The sequence below is a fragment of the Phyllostomus hastatus genome, unplaced genomic scaffold, assembly GCF_019186645.2.
Source record: "Phyllostomus hastatus isolate PE091 unplaced genomic scaffold, TTU_PhHast_1.1 phas_scaffold_501, whole genome shotgun sequence".
Taxonomy (NCBI): domain Eukaryota; kingdom Metazoa; phylum Chordata; class Mammalia; order Chiroptera; family Phyllostomidae; genus Phyllostomus; species Phyllostomus hastatus.
The window spans coordinates 1780069-1797355 of NW_025334033.1; the positions used below are offsets into that span (position 1 = coordinate 1780069).

At 42.5% G+C, this 17287-nt stretch overlaps 2 protein-coding genes across 2 annotated transcripts; one reads left to right on the forward strand and one right to left on the reverse strand.

Annotated features, from left to right (window-relative positions):
• Positions 1 to 8964: 8964 nt before the first annotated feature.
• On the reverse strand, positions 8965 to 11277 carry LOC123808456 (sideroflexin-4-like). Its single transcript, XM_045823105.1, is given in 4 exon segments — positions 8965 to 9122; positions 9125 to 9313; positions 9316 to 9980; positions 11240 to 11277. Coding segments are annotated over 4 exon segments (1050 nt in total).
• A 1783-nt stretch (positions 11278 to 13060) lies between these two features.
• Positions 13061 to 16628, forward strand: LOC123808467 (uncharacterized protein K02A2.6-like). The gene is given in 6 exon segments (XM_045823122.1): positions 13061 to 13439; positions 13522 to 13973; positions 13976 to 15403; positions 15474 to 15794; positions 15796 to 16319; positions 16357 to 16628. Coding segments are annotated over 6 exon segments (3363 nt in total). The 3' UTR covers positions 16616 to 16628.
• Positions 16629 to 17287: the final 659 nt, after the last annotated feature.

Sequence of the window (17287 nt, forward strand, 5' to 3'; positions counted from 1 at the left end):
TGATCCACCCAACTGGGCTGTGGCTGCAATTATGAGAACTAAGAAAATGGAAAGTAAATTGTGATTACAGAGATGACAGGACATCAAATAATTTCAATGTTCTCATTACAAATAAAAAGTATACAGTTATACAGTTCCCTAAATATACAAAAACAAAACACAAAATCAACATACTATTACAACATATGAACTGTAACATATTTTAAACCTGTCCCAAAAACTCTCACTGCAATGTTCAGTTCTAAAATTCATGAGTGTACATGATATTCATCACTTGTTTAAATCACTTCTAATATTCACTACTCCTCATTTTCAACAGATTCCATCTTGCTTTTATATATATTCTCATAATCTTTTTCTTTTTCCATTTTGTTCTCACAACTCACAGAAAGCAGCAATAAGAGGAAAATATGATGAACTGATGGGCTATATCACCTGGAGTGAAAAGTTCTTGACATGAGTTGAGACTGAATTAGGACAACCTGAAGCTTGAAACTGCACAAAGAGACTGGTGTAACTGAAATTGGAAAGCCCCTAAATATACTAGAACAATGGAATTATGTGGACTCTAATGAAAAAAATCAAACCAGCACTATTTTCCATCACACTCTATCATGTCCATTTCTCACCTGGGGGCCTCTAATTCCCACACAGTTTTTCATAACTACAAAGCCATAAGTTGGCCTCAACCCTCTGCAAGTATTTCATGAGGAATCTGTGCCTCCTAGTGATACAAGGTTTTCTCCAGGCTTAATAAATATGTATTTGGAAGATTTCATCAGAATTTAGCTAAGGCAGATGCCTAACACGGCCACTAAAAATATAAAGTTGCTCTGCAAACAGATTTCTTCCATCCATATACATTATGATTTCAAAGACCAGCACTTGGAACACCTGAGATATTAAATTTTAATTCATCAGTGTCTCAGCCTACCTTTGGTGACATCTTTTATGTCTACTGCCATCCCCCCACCTCTTAAAGTACTGAGTACTATCAGCATGGTCACCCATCCTAAAATTTCATATTACACTGCTTACTTTGAAATACATTAAAATATTTTATGTTCAAGGAAATTTTTATTTTACACTTTTCATCTATGATTATAAAAATAAGAGGAATAGCAAACATTAATAAGACATAGTTTACAGAGCACACAAGCTTTCTTCTTGATCTTAACCCATAAAATACAAAATGTAACACTGGAGATTTAATCCTTTAATGTGTGTTGTATTTACATGTGATATGGAGGTGAGCAGAGAACAGTGTTACATTTCTTCATTTCCAATACACATCTCAGTCATTCCTGATGGTGGAGAGTAGGTCCTGAAAACACTCAATACAAGTTAATCACTTTGGGATTTGATGAAATACAGTAGAACAGGAATACTAACATCCTTCATTTTTACAGCTACAACTCCAGACCTCAGACAAACAGCCCTATGACTGATGCCATCACACATCCTAGATCATAAAACACACAGAGGCTGTCATGTCTTGATCCCAATTCTGGATCACCATCACTGGCACAAATGCCACTATATTCTCACCTACACATGGTAATTATACTGTCACCTCCTGAGCCAATATTCCACAATGTCAAGGTGCACACTTTCTATTATCAGAAACCTTAACCTTCAAGTCGGGAATGGGGGCAGGGGACAACCACATATGCTGCTCATCAGGGGAGGAGAGGACTGATGGGAAAAGTATGCTTGGAGAGCAGGTGATAGAGACACCAGGGAGGGACCCAGGAAACTCAGTAGCTGTTGAAAATTATCCAAGGCCTTACTGAGGAAAAGCACATGTCCACATTGTGCTGAGAAGAATTCTCATGGAAATATACAAAAGTAATTTTTCATTTGGTCATCAATCAGATGGAAAACATGAGACCCTGAAAAACAAACTGAGTTTTTCATATTCACACATTTGTCAGAATTGGGCACCAAAAGTTAAATCTCTTGATTTTATTCCAAAAAGACAAATATTAGAGAAAGTAATTAAATTTAAAAAACCAAATCAGTGATTTTTTTCCTGGTTAAAACTAAAACTAGCGACATTCACAAAGTGTTCATTATTAATACTAAATTATATAACAAGCTAACAACAAGTATATATAACATGTGTGACTAGTTAAAGATCATTTGACAAATATAATAAATAGTTCATTGTATTTCGGAAAGTGATTACTTTTCCTGCTATTATGATTTGTGTAAAGATTCTTATTTTGTGGGTTCTGTAACTGGTCTCTACAACTGTTAAAAACTTAAGTTCATGTTCCTAAAAAACCAATTCTCTTGATCTTTATAAATTTTATTATCCTGAAACCTCCATTAAAATACCAATTACCTCTTGTAGCTTTTATTGAAAATTTTCTTTTATACTGATTTGTTCTTTTGCTAACTCCTGTAAGTCAAAGAACAAGAAAATATTGAAAATACAAGAATTGCACACATACCAAATACAATCTAATGTGGTATACCATACATGTAAAGTAAATAGTAAGATGAATATTTGGTAAGGGTTTTGTGGGGGGTGGAGATAGAAGGTAATTCATGACAGCAACAGCAAGTAGGGAAGGCTACACCAGGAGATAGATATGGATCCAGCTCTTTAGGAATTAGAGAGAACTGACTAGAAAAAAAAACAAAGAAGATACATACAATGTGAGGAAAATACCCTGCCTTATATAATATGAAGTTACCCATTAAAACTAATTGTCATTATTCATATGCACGTAGCCCATATTATATACTCAGATACCTATGGAAAGTCAGTAGATTGTTCTTGTTTGAGAGGTTATATTAATAGCCCCAACCTGTAGTAAAGCCATGCCTTTAGGTAAGTGGGTTTTTTTATTCTTGATTCTGTTCTCTCTCGGTCACCTTTTCCAATAGTTTTAACAGACATAAGGGAAAATTCCTCATTTCGAAATTTATAAAATTCATGACTGTCAGTGAGGGAGAATCCATCTCTCAGTGAGAAGGCACCTAAAGCTTCACAACACATTTTTTTTGCTGCAGATTAGATAGCATTTCAAATCCAAACCTAGAACCAGCACTCAACTTCTTTTTCTAAAGTCTATGGAATAATCTGGTATTCAGAGAAAATAAAACAGAAAGGATAAAAATTAAGATTTAAAATATGGGAAAGATGGGGAAAGGGAAAATTAGGAAAAATATGTACAATATAAAAATGAGTTCAGGAGAAAAGAGAAAGAGCTGAATAAGGTTCAGGTGATGAAATATGGTAGCCTCTGTCTCTGAGAACCCAGGTAAGTTAAAGAGAACATCAATCTCTCACCTGTAGTTCACTGATTCAGTGCTGCTCCTGTCTTTGACATTAGGTTGCATTTAAGTAAGGAGAGAAAAGGCAGCTGCTTCTGTTACTTGCCCTCTCAGACACAGAGTTTCTGTGAAAATCACACATGGTAATGAACAAAAAGACTTCCCTTTATGCCGCACAATGATATACACATGCAATTCACTGTAAAGATCTGAACTGTTAATATTTGAAAAGTCTAGAAATACTACCTAGCAGAAGGAGATACACAGAACAACATAAAACAAGCACATGAAACTCCCCATGGTGTGTGTTTTCTGTGTGTTCTACCATTTTAGAAGTATTCTTTTTCCAGTCAGATTATATTACTAAGGGTCACAGAACAGTTATTTCCAAAAGTGTGTGGTTCTTCTACATGGTAGTGTTATCACACAGCTTTATGATCACATTCAAAAGTCCAGAAATCATTTCCAAATTTTCATTTCTCTCTTTTTCAATCCTACAAATATGAAAATCACAGATTGACTTTCATACATTATGGCACAGTGGTTAAAATCTTGGACTTTGACAGAACCCAAGCTTGTTTTTGAACCCTGGCTCCACCACTATTTGCTATGTGAGCATGACAAAGTTACTTGACCTCTCTGAGCTTTAGATTCTCATTAATAACATGGAGATAATACTACCTCACTTTTAGGGTGTATGAGAAATAAATGCCATAACACATAAATAAATGACATACCAGCACATAGTATGGCACAAAAAAAATGGGATTGATTCTATACAGAAAACTATCTATATGTGTGACTTTCAAATATAGAAAATCATTCCTCAAATTCAGATTCTGCCATTATTATGTATGGAAATTAGACTTAGTTTGAGGCAAAGCCTTCATGTGTACACCTCCATCCAACCATTTAGGCATATTTCCCAATAACAATTTTGCTCCTTAGTGGACATACCAATCAAAGACTGCCTGATGGGTGCAGAAAGAAGCTTTATGCTCCAATGAGGCTGTGTCCCTTCCACCACTGCTGTCCCCAACAATCGGATGCCATAAACATCAATTCTCCATATTTAAAACTTTAAATTATTTCTGACCACATCAGGTAACACTGGCTCTTTCCCTTGTCATTCAGGATAAATGGGAATAGAAAAGGAAGAAAGTGTCAAGGCAGGTACTTCAAGAGAATTCTGAAAGTGCACAGCAGTGTTCATCTGCCAAGGCAAGGAAGCCAAACCACACAATACCAGCTAGCTGCTCAGGATAACAGACTTTTCTCCTAAATTGCCTTTTTCATGAGGTGTATAAATTCTTTAGTTTTTATTTTCACTTTCATTATGTAAGTGGAAAAAAGAGAGATATTTTAGGTACATTATAAAGTCAGATGGTTACTCAAGACCAAAGTTTTCCTTATGCTCTGTTCTCACTCTTAACTTTTCACTTATTCACTTTGTTAATTTAAAATGAATTTACTTATAAGGCTTTAAACCATAAAAATCCTAGAAGGAAACGTAGGAGATAAACTACCAGACATCAGTCTGAGTACTATCTTTTTGGGCATATCCCATTGACCAAGATAAACAAAACAAAAAGTAAACAAGTGGGACAGCACCAGACTGAAAAGCTTCTTCACAGTGAAGGAAACCAACAAAACAAAACAACCTACTGACTGGGAAAACATTTTTCAAAAGATATTTCTAGTGGATTGAGAGCGGGCTGCGAACCAAAGTGTCGCAGGTTCGATTCCCAGCCAGGGTACATGCCTGGGTTGCAGGCCATGACCCCCAGCAACCACACATTGATGTTTCTCTCTATTTCTCTCTTTCTCCCTCCCTTCCCTCTCTAAAAATAAATAAATAAAATCTTTAAAAAATAATAAAAAATATATTTCTGATAAGGGGTTATACCCAAAATTATAAGGAACTCATAAAAATCAATAACAAAAAATAAACAATCCAGTTGAAAAATGGACAGAAGACATGAAAAGACATTCCTCCAAAGCACATATGCAGATAGCCAACAAACATGAAAAAATGCTCAACATCACCACTCATCAGGGAAATGCAAATCCAAACCACGATGAGATATCATTCATACCACTCAGTATGACAATTATCAAAAAGTCAGTAAATAAGAATTAGTGGGATCATCACATTGTAAGGAGTAAAAATGTTTAATCACTATGTGGTATACCTTAAACTAATATAACCAATATAAGATTGTATAGTGACTATACTTTAAAAAAATAAATACAAATCATAAAGTAGATTTACTTACTAGATGCCAGATCTCAAGATAGACCATGTTGTACTAAGTACATCCATATCTAATATTTATATAAATATATACCAGACACTAGGTGATGCATGTTGTGGAAATGAAGTAGACCCTCTAACATATGAGAACTGTGGAGATAAATAACTATAGTGATGAGGAAAGGAAGCATAAGAGTTGTAGCAGTTCTGTATAGATTTAAAAGATAGTAAAGGTTATACAACATAAATACAATGTCTAAAGAAGTCATTTTAACCAGGTGGTAAAATGTGAAAAACAGGTAAGTTTAGTGTTCACTGGGTTGATAACAAAGCATACAGAATGCCTACGGCATAGATACTGTTTTGGAGAACAGAAGAAAATAAGGTGAGAAAGACAGTAGAGATTAGATTGTACTTAACATTGGAAACTAATCTAAATATTTAAGAATTATGAAGTACATGTTTCTTAAGACCCTTCCCCCTCTTTCCTACATTATCCCCCTCCTACATGCCTTCTGGTTACTGTCAGTTTGTTCTTAATTTCAATGTCTCTGGTTATATTTTGTTTGCTTGTTTCTTTTGAACAACAATAAAAAATGTGAAAAATATGAAGAAAGAAAGCTTGTACTAAAAAAATAATTATTAAATATATATAGGGAGCCAATAAAGAAGTATGTACAAGGAATTAATGGTGAGGCCAAAATTCAAAATACTGACAACACCAAATGTTAGCCAGAATGTGGACCTACAGGAACAGAAAGCTAGTGAAGGTGAAAAAAATGGTACAGCCACTTTGGAAGACAGTTTGACACTTCCGTATGAAACTAACATACTCTTAACACAAGATTGAGCCATCATGATCCTTAGTATTTATTCAAAGGGATTGAAAACGTATGTCCACACAAAAACCACATGGATGTTTATAACAACTTTATTCATAACTGCCAAAACATGGAAGCAAACAAAATGTTTTTTAATAGGTGAGTGGACATATAAACTGGCATATCCAGACAATGAATATATTTCAGTGCTAAAAAGAAATGAGTTAACAAGCCGTGAAAAGACTTGGAGGAAACAAACGTATGTTACTAAATAAAGGAAGTCAATCTGAAAAGATACATACTATATGATTGATTTCAACAATATGATATTTAGGAAAAAGCAAAACTGGGGAGAAGGTTAAAAGATTAGTGATTGCTAGGGCATTAGAGGAGAGGGAGGTATGAACAAAGACATCATGGAACATTTGTAAGGAAGTGCAACTATTCCATATGATGCTGCAGTGATGGATGGAAGTCATTATACATTTGTCAAAACCTATAAGATGTACAACTGCAAGGTGATAATGATACGTTAGTGTAGGTTCATCAGTGATAAAAAATGTACTACTGTGGAAAAGGATGTTCACAGAAGAGGAGGGTGTGTGTGTGAAACATCATATATGACATCGTATATCATATACCATAACATCGGTATATGACAACTTTCTGTACCTTCTGCTTAATTCTGTTGTGAACTAATAACTGCTCTAAAAAACAAACTTCATTAATTACATTTTAAAAAATAATAAAGAAGGAAAACAAAGGAGAAAGAAAAGAAACAGAGTAATTTCATGATTGAAGAAAATGGGATGACAGAGGGGAAGAAATAGAAGTTGAGACAGCAATCCCCATAAATTTTCCACCTTGTAAATGGGAAGTTTGGACCTGGTTATTGTAGACACACAATATAACAAATATGAGATGGATTAATTGATACCTGAATAATATAATAAATGAATAATAAAAAATGTGAAAGAGCTGTCAAAGAATGAATTAGTGGAAAGTTCCCATTAGAGGGTGGATGACAGTTTTCAGAGACAGTACTTGCCACTCTGCTGTAACACACCAACAATGCTCAACAGCTTCCAGTCAGTCAAAAAGAACTGCAACCATTAGGATGATGAGGGCTGAAAACTGGAATGGAAGGTGAGTCTGAAGATTACAAAATGATGAAAGGTTCTAGGCATTGGATAAACCTACCAACTGGCAAGGGTGACCATAAACCCCAGACCAAAGAAGAGGGCACATGAAACGGAAAAAATAAAAATTTTAAAACAAGAGGTCAAACAGTTGTTGGGAAACTTGGTGAGAAAGATAAATAGTCATAGGCTAAACTCTGAGTCTTCCCTGATATCCTTCCACAATTTTATTCTCATTCTTTGAGGGTAAGATGTACAGGTTCCCTTATACACTGTCTCATGCCTTCAACTGACCACACAAGTGACTCTCATTCATGGGCCTGATTCCTGCTCCATCCTTCTCTATTGCCAGCAGCAACCAGCCACATAGAAAGCTGACATCACAGTGAGTTAAGGGAAGCTTAATTTTTGCATGACTGAGACATAAAGACTTTAGATAGCTGATTTGCTCACTATACATTTTATTTCTGTCCTTCCCACCTACCTATTTTGCAAAGGGAACCAAGAAAACAGCATCATTAAGGTTTCAGAAATATACAGTTCTTCCAAAATTAACTGGTCCAATGCAGGATCATTGAAGATACACACAAATGACTATACAACAGAGCAGCAGCTAATTATAGCCCCAGGGGGTAATGACCAAGGGAGGCTCCAGAGATCTGGGATTGTGAGATCACTTGGCCTGGGGAATCATGTCTTATGATCTTTCAGGTTTTCCCAGTGTATCTAAGTAGAGAAGATTTTAATGAGGTGAAAGAGAAGCATTTTTAAAACTATTTTTAATTAAATTTATTGGGGGACATTGGTTAATAAAATTATACAAATTTCAAGTGTGCAATTGTATGATATTGTGGTAGACACACAATGCAATAGCAATAAATATGCTATTGTAAATCTTTGCTTTATGGTGACTAAAAGTAAATTCCAGAATACCATTAAATATTGTCTTTTATGGGACATGGACAACACTGTGGTAACTGTGGGGGGAAGAGCAGTGGGTGGAGATGCAGAGGGTATAAGGGTATAAATTGTAATAAAAAAATCAAATGAGCCATTAAAAATAAAAATGAAAACTTATTTTCTTTTAAAATTTTAATCATTTCTATGTTGATTGTCACAATAATATTCTATTTAAACATAGAATATTTCTTTTCAACTTGAGATGAGTTTATTAGTAATTTCACAGTGTCATTTCATGGGCTGACAGATCGAAAACTGAACCTGAACATCACCCACCCCCTCGGCAGTCCCGTGGGGGCAGGCCAGACAGGACAGCCTGCCATTTCTCCTCCTCCATCCAGGCTTCAAAACGGCAGGCCCAATGAGCCTTGACAAGGTCTGGGCACATGTGCCTGTAAGCCATCCATCTGTGTAGACACCTCAGGGGGTTCCAGGCGACCTCTGGCAGCGTCCTCGAAACTGAGACCTTGAGAGGAAGGTTTTCTAGCAGGAACCAAATAAACACCTAAAACTCACCCCTACACCCTCTGTTGTAGAAGAGTTCTGTGTCTTCTGTTGCAAACTGGATTTCCTCTTCCAGTTTGCTACACTGTATCTGTTCGATATTGGGGAACACGCTAAAAGAAACAGGCACCATCAGCCCCATGACCGAGATGGTACAAACAGCTTCAAGGTCCACAAGGACAGCGGGTGCCGCCCGAATAACTGGGTCCGTTTATAAAAATGTGAGACGACTTCAGGAATCAAAGCTGAGGTACCAAACAGCATGGCTCCAGATGTGGCTGTATCCCTAACAGCCTTTGCCCCAGCTTTTCTGAAATAACCTATGACCTTGCCTTCCTTGTCCATGACCCCATGGTCTCCAAACTTCGAGACGCAAGAACATTCAGTGCACTGACGTGGGCGAGAATGACGACAGGCAAGGTTCTTCTTAGCAAAATGTTTTTCAGCTCATACTTTATGAGGAGTAAATGAGGGAATAATGCAAAACAGGTTGTAGAAGCAACCGTTCTTACCCCTAGTAATACACTCTCATATGGGTGACGATTGTAACTCGCGTTTCCCTTGATGACGTTGAATGCTACGCTGTAGCTCCAGAAAGACAGCTGAAGTAAAATCATGGACTTCAGGCTTTTCCCCGGCACCAGGGACAAAAATACCATGGTCCTAGTGAAAGGCAGGAGAGCTGCAAGTTGGAAAGGAACAGGGATCAGTTTGCTGTTGTCAGGATGCACTGTTGACAGACTTCTTTTCCAAGCTTCACGTACCCGCTGGTCCCCCAAGTCATGAATAGATGCATCCTCATTTGTTAGCAATAGTTGCCTTGATTTCTCTCTTTTTCCAACTGAAATGACCAAATTTGTAGGATCCAATAACTCTGTCCACTGAAGAACTCTCTGAATAAAAGATTGGCGTTCCGTGATCCAGAAGCACACGTTGGGCTCCAGGCGGCCTGCGGTGCTGCTGTGCCACCCCCCACCCCGCCCCCGCGCCTTGTGCCCCCGGGGCTTCCTCCTCCAGCTTCTCTTCCCAGGAACCTACATGATAGCTGGACAGGCCGCCGCCGCCACCTGGCCTAGAATATTTTTTAAAAATATAAAGAATAATGCTTGGATATAAAACCATACAACATTCCATGAAAAAAAGCAGAGAAAATATATAAGAAAAGGAGACCAAAATTGACTTCAAAAATAACACTTTTATACATATTCTATTGAATCTTCACCACCACATAGTGAAGAAGTTGTTGTTGTTGCCATATAATCACAGAAAAATTATTTTTCATTCACAATTATACAGATATTAAAGGTTGAACTACATATGAATTCCTTAATTTCTCAAACTTTTCCTCTTTCACTGTTGGGAACAAGGAAATTAAGAACTAAGTTTAACCTTAATAGGCGAGAACTACATTGTAGCTAAAATAAGAAATGATAAAAGAGACAGAGTACAGTAAGCAGAGCTCCCTGTATCTAGCAGACGCTCTCCCCCAGGGAAGGCTAGATAAGCAGTGCTTTGTAGTTTTTTTTTTAGTAAGAAGATAGAAGGCTAGCTGGCTGGAGCCAGATTACTAGGTTAATGAACAAACAGCTTTCCCGCCTTATGAAAGAATGCTTGGTTTGAAATTCCCGCGCGCGGTCTTTGTAAGCGAATTACTAACTGCCACGTCTGCTTCTGTATAACGTTTGCTTACCTGCCCATATATAAGGACGTAGTTGTAAGCGCTGGGCGCGGCTCTCAGTTGTGGCTCCTAATAGCCGTGTGCCTCTGGCACGTTTGGAGAGTTCGCCCCTGCGCAGGTTAAACTTGGCCAATAAAGTAACATCTTTGGTACCCTGAAAGTCTCCAATATTCATTCTTGAGTTTGCTGGATGCAACATTTGGAGGCCCCAGCGAGATCACAGTTCGGAGACTGGAGAGACAGCTCGAGCCGGGTGAGTAGTGAGGATCCTCTATCTGTTCCCGGTTTTGGCTCCGGAGTAGGGAAACTACCCTGTGGTGGTAGGTGGGACGCTGCCGGCAGTCCACCCAGGGGCTTCCAAGAGGCGGGACGCCGCCTGGAAGTTTTTCAGTTACTGGGAAAGAAAGTTCCGTGACCGGTCACATTAAAGAAGGAACTTTTGCGCTGCGCTGCGCTGCGATTGAAATATTTGAGAGTGAGTGAACGAGCTCGTGAGTGACTGTGTTTGTAGCCCCACAGGGAAACCTACGGGGCATGAGAGGGCCCTAACCTGCGGTTCCTGTGTCAGGTCATATGGCATAACGGCTGGCAGTCTAACCCGGACTCTGATCGGGCAGCCTTAGCCAAGATCGACATCACCTCGCGAGAGGGCAGGCCAGGCAGGCGAGCGACTGTGTTCTGTGTCTTGTTTTGTCTGCGCATTGTGTCACAAGTTGACTTCTGAATTACATGCCTAATTCGTGTGTGAGGGAAATTGCCTTGTCTGTCGCCTTGTTGGTTTGTATTGTTTGTCTCTTCTCCTATCTCCCGGACCTCATCAGAATGGGCCAGCAGGAGTCAGTACCAGGCTCCCCATTGGACTGCCTGTTGAGGAATTTTTCAGATTTCCAGGGTAGAGCTAGTGGATATGGCGGTCCTCCACCCGATTCGGAGTTCCTGCGTACACTCAGCCAACTTGAATGGCCGACTTTCGATGTGGGGTGGCCAACCGAAGGCACTTTTGATTTACCAATTCTTTTTGCAGTGTGCGCAACTGTCTACAGGATTCCACATCCCGACCAATTTGTATACATAGATGTATGGGTAGACATAGCAACGGAACGGCCGGGTTATATAAAGAAGTGTTTGAAGGGGAACCAGAAGGGGAAAAGGGCGGTATGTGTGACCACCCCTGGTGGTAGAGGGAAGGCAGGCCTTAACCCCGGGCCTAAACCAGGGAGGTCCCGACTGTATCCAGTCTTGCCGGGACCACTAGAGGACTCTCTAGATCCGGCAGACGCGCCTCCCCCTTATCCCCCTAAGAGTCTACCCGATTCTTCCAGTCAAATCGGACCTGCCCCTATGGTAGGTGGGAGCACGGCTGCCGGAGGCGCCGGGGGACTTCTGAGCCCACCCCATATGAGAGGAGGAACCCCCTACGCATCGGGAGGGGACGGTGCGGCCATTTTGCCCCTGCGAGAGGCGCCGCCAGCACCGGATGCACCGGCACGGGCCCCTCCACGCTTGATTTATGTTCCTTTTTCTACCAGTGATTTATATAATTGGAAGCATCAGAACCCCCCATTTTCTGAGAAGCCTCAGGGGCTGATTTCCCTCTTAGAGACTATCTTTAGGACCCACCAGCCCACGTGGGATGACTGCCAGCAGATACTGCAAACCCTATTCACTTCTGAAGAACGAGATAGAATTGTTAGGGAGGCAGCCAAGGCCATTTTAGGGGATGAAGGAGAAACCCTAGCAGGGAGGAGAGAAGTTGAGGACATCCTCCCTTCTCAGCCTCCAAATTGGGACCCCAACACTTCAGGGGGGAAGGGACGCGCTCCTCCAGTATCGCCGGGCTCTGCTTAGGGGACTGAAAGCGGCTGCTAGGAAGCCCACAAACTTTAGCAAGGTCAGTGAAGTGATCCAAGGCCGGGAGGAGTCACCGGCTGCATTTCTAGAGAGATTAATGGAGGCTTATCGAGTCTATACACCTTTGGACCCGGAGGCAGAGAAAAACAGGAGACTAGTGAACATAGCTTTTGTCACACAGGCCAGTCCAGACATCAGGAAGAAATTGCAGAAAATAGAAGGATTTGAGGGAGAAAACAGGAGTAAGCTATTAGAAATTGCCCAGAAAGTTTATGTCAATAGAGATGATCCCGAGATAGGTAGGGCAAAAGAGGTTGCAAAGATTCTATTGGCAGCCCAGCAGCCTGAGAAGGGAAAGAAAAAAGAATACAAGGGTAGAAAAGCGGGACCGGGAGGCCGGCGAGACATCGGTAAGAACCAATGTGCCTTCTGCAAGGAAGAAGGGCACTGGAAGCGGGATTGTCCAAAGCTGAAAAAGAGACAAGAACCCGAGATGGCGCCTCCGGTACTGCTACAGACTCTTGACTGACGGGGCTGGGGCTCTATCCCACTCAGCTCCCGAGAGCCCATGGTAACTTTGAATGTCGAAGGGAAACCTATAGATTTCCTGATTGACACAGGAGCTACCTATTCGGTCTTGAAGCAGCCACAAGGGCAGGTGCAGAAGGCAACCACAAAAATAATTGGGGCAACAGGCAAAGCAGAAGCATATCCTTGGGCCACCGCACGGGTAACTAACCTAGGAAAGGGAACAATAACACACTCTTTCCTAGTAATTCCAGACTGCCCCTATCCGTTACTGGGAAGAGACCTCTTACAGAAGCTTCGAGCCACTATTACTTTCAGACAAGCCGATGTCTCTTCTTCAGAAGATCGAGAGGCCGGAGTCAACTTTGAGATAACAGTACCGTTGTCTCAAGAATATCTAGTGGCTACCCTCCAGGAAGGTAAGGAGGGAACTGTAGGGGTCCCCGATGAGCTATTGACAACAATACCTGGCGTGTGGGCTGAAACCAATCCGCCCGGGGTTGGCGGCGCACCAACCCCCTGTCGTGGTGCAGTTAATGAGTACGGCCAGCCCAGTGAGGATACGGCAATACCCGGTCCCAGCACGGGCAAAGCAAGGGATCGTGCAGCACTTGCAGCGTTTGCTCAAGGCTGGGATACTCCGCCAGTGCCAGTCGGCTTGGAATACTCCCCTGCTACCAGTCCAAAAGCCAGGGACACTGGACTATTGCCCTGTGCAGGACCTGCGGGAGGTGAACGCGAGGGTAGAAACGATTCACCCTACTGTGCCAAACCCGTACACCCTGTTGAGCTCCTTGCCGCCAACACACACCTATTATTCTGTCCTCGACTTAAAGGACGCTTTCTTCTGCATCCCCTTGGCCCCACAAAGCCAAGATATTTTTGCCTTCGAGTGGAATGACCCTGAAAACGGACTAGTAGGTCAGTTCACATGGACTCGTCTACCACAGGGGATTTAAAAAATTCCCCCACCATTTTTAATGAGGCCCTCAGTAGGGACTTGCAAGCTTTTCGGTCCACACACCCGTCGGTTGTAACCTTGCAGTATGTAGATGATATTCTCATAGCTGCCAAGGACAAAGAAGAATGCGAAAAAGCCACTGCTGACTTGCTGCGAGACCTGGAGCGGATGGGATACCGAGTCTCCGCCAAGAAGGCCCAGATAGTAGCACAAACTGTAAGTTACTTGGGGTATGACTTACAGGGGGGGCAGAGGACCCTATCCAGCCGACGGATCCAGACGGTCCTACAAATCCCAGAACCGACTACCAAGCGACAGGTACGTGAGTTCCTGGGAGCAGTAGGATATTGTCGGCTCTGGATTTTAGGGTTTGCAGAACTAGCCCGACCCCTGCATGAGATAACCCGGGGAAGAGAAGAATCATTTGTGTGGACTGATAAAGAAAGACAAGCATTCCAGAGCCTAAAGGAGGCATTAGTGTCTGCCCCGGCTCTGGCCTTGCCTGACCCTGCCAAACCCTTTCAGCTGTTTGTAGCTGAGAAAGGAGGAATTGCTCTAGGAGTGCTTAGCCAAGAACTTGGGCCGTGGAAGAGACCGGTAGCCTACTTATCAAAGAAGCTCGACCGGGTAGCATCAGGGTGGCCCACCTGCCTGAGGGCACTAGCCGCCACATCTGTCTTGGTCAAAGAAGCAGGCAAACTAACGTTGGGGCAAGACATCCGAGTGATTGGGGAACATTACATAGAACAGGTCCTAAAAACACCCCCCGATCGTTGGTTGTCCAATGCTCGGTTGACACACTACCAAGCTCAATTACTCAATCCGCCGTCGGTTCAGTTCTTGAAAACTACGGCGCTCAACCCAGCTACCCTCTTGCCTGAGCCAGACTCCACAATAACTCATAACTGCAAGCAGGTACTCGATACAGTGACAGGTTCCCGCCCAGACCTGAAGGATCAGCCATACAGCAAGGTCGACCTGACCTTGTTCACAGATGGCAGCAGTTTTATAGAGAGAGGACTGAAACGTGCGGGAGCGGCAGTGACCACTGTAGACGAAGTATTATGGCAGAGGGCTCTGCCTGCAGGAACATCGGCCCAGCGGGCCGAACTGATTGGACTCGCCCAGGCACTGCGGATAGCGGAAGGGAAAACTGCAAACATTTACACTGACAGCCGGTATGCTTTTGCCACCGCCCACGTACACGGAGCAATATACAAAGAGCGGGGCCTCCTAACTGCAGGAGGCAAGGACATTAAGAACAAGGATGAAATCCTCGCTCTACTGGAAGCCATATGGTTGCCAGCTAAGGTTGCTATTATCCACTGCAAGGGACACCAAAAGGGAGACTCCCCAGCAGAAAGAGGAAATCGTTTGGCCGACTCGGCCGCCAAGCAGGCAGCATTGGGCCCCCTAGAAACTGTACTTCCCCCTTTTACCTCAACCAAGAATATCCACCCAGCCAAGTTACACCTCTGAAGAAAAACAAGAGGGAGAGAAATTGAGAGGAATCCAAAATCAGCGGGGATGGATAGAGCTGCCGGACTCGAGACTTTACCTACCCCGGGGAGTCCTAAGACAAATCGTTGAAGAAGTTCATAGAAGTACCCACCTAGGGCAAAATAAGTTAGAACAACTAGTCAAGAAATATTATCTTGGGCCTAATCTCAGAGACACTATCCAGTCAGTCACAACTAGGTGCCAGACCTGTGCAAAGGTAAACGCATCAAATAAGAAATTACCATCATTTGTGAGATACCGAGGGAAGGCACCAGGAGAGTTGTGGGAAATAGATTTCACAGAAATGACTCCAGGGTAAGTCAGGATACAAGTACTTATTAGTGTTAGTGGACACGTTTTTGGGGTGGGTGGAAGCGTTCCCCACCCGAGGAGAAACGGCTTCTATAGTTTGTAAGATACTCTTAAGAGAAATTATACCCAGGTACGGTATCCCTTTAGCAATAGGTTCAGACAACGGGCCGGCCTTTGTATCCAAGGTGTCACAAGAGTTAGCAGCTAAGCTGAAAATAAACTGGAAACTCCATTGCATCTATAGGCCCCAGAGTTCAGGGCAAGTAGAAAGAATGAATAGAACATTAAAAGAAACCATAACTAAATTAAGAGAGGAGACCGGCGAAAACTGGACTGAGCTCCTTCCTTTCGCCCTCTTTAGAATCAGATGTACCCCATATTTTGAAAAATGGACCCCTTATGAACTCATGTTTGGACAACCTGTTCCTTTGGTACCACATGTAACAAGAGAAGAGATAAGCATGACTAACCATAACTTCCTCAAGTCTTTGCAGGCACTACAAGAGATCCGGAGTGAGGTCAGACGGCTGCGAGGCCAGGGCGTGGTCAACTCCAGCGACCAGCCCCCAGAACTGTACACCACCTGAACCTGGACAATGGGTATGGGTTCGAAACCACCGACAGGGGAATCTTGAGCCACGGTGGACAGGACCGTACCAGGTATTGCTGAGCACGCCATCTGCAGTCAAGGTAGCGGAAAAGCCCTATTGGATACATCTCTCTCACACCAAGCCAGCAGACGATCCCGAGGGAGGAGCTCAAACATGGACAGTAAAAAAGGACCCAGACTGTCCCTTAAAGCTTACCTTCTCTCGTGCCTGACCCTTGCTGCTGGGGTAGTGGGCACTAGCTCCTTAGAGAAGCAGGAATGGGTACTAATAAGAACTGTAGACGGCATAGTAATAGCTTCCAACCACACCTGGGGAAACGCTCCCGTAACCTTAAAAACAGACTTGTCAAAATTCTTTGATGATAAACTTTGCTACAGGGGAGATATGAGACTGTTGCCGAACAGCCCATGTGCCCCATTGCAAGGGGGTACGCGGGCCAATGCTGGCACCTGTGAGAGGTACTCCAGCTCCCTAAATAGGGCTCTGTGGTATACTACTTCCTATGGGTGCCCAGAACCGCCATCCAGTAAGCGGAGGACTTGTGGGTCAGGGCCAGACTACTATTGCAAGAACTGGGGATGTGAAACCTTAGTAGAAAGAACTGAATGGACTCCTGGGGGAGGGCAAGACAGACATATTCAGCTGAGGCGAGAAAAGACGAAGACCCCAGGAAACGGCTGGGATGAAGATTGCGCTGCCGATAATTGTAACCCAACGGTTATTACAGTGCTCAATCCCAGCGATCTAGAGTGGAAGAAAGGAAGAACGTGGGGACTTAGACTTTATGTACGGGGAACTGACCCGGGTACATTCTTTACTGTTAAGCAACTGCCCATACAGGGCCGACCCCTGCTCAGGGGTAAAGGAAGATTACCGCCTAGAC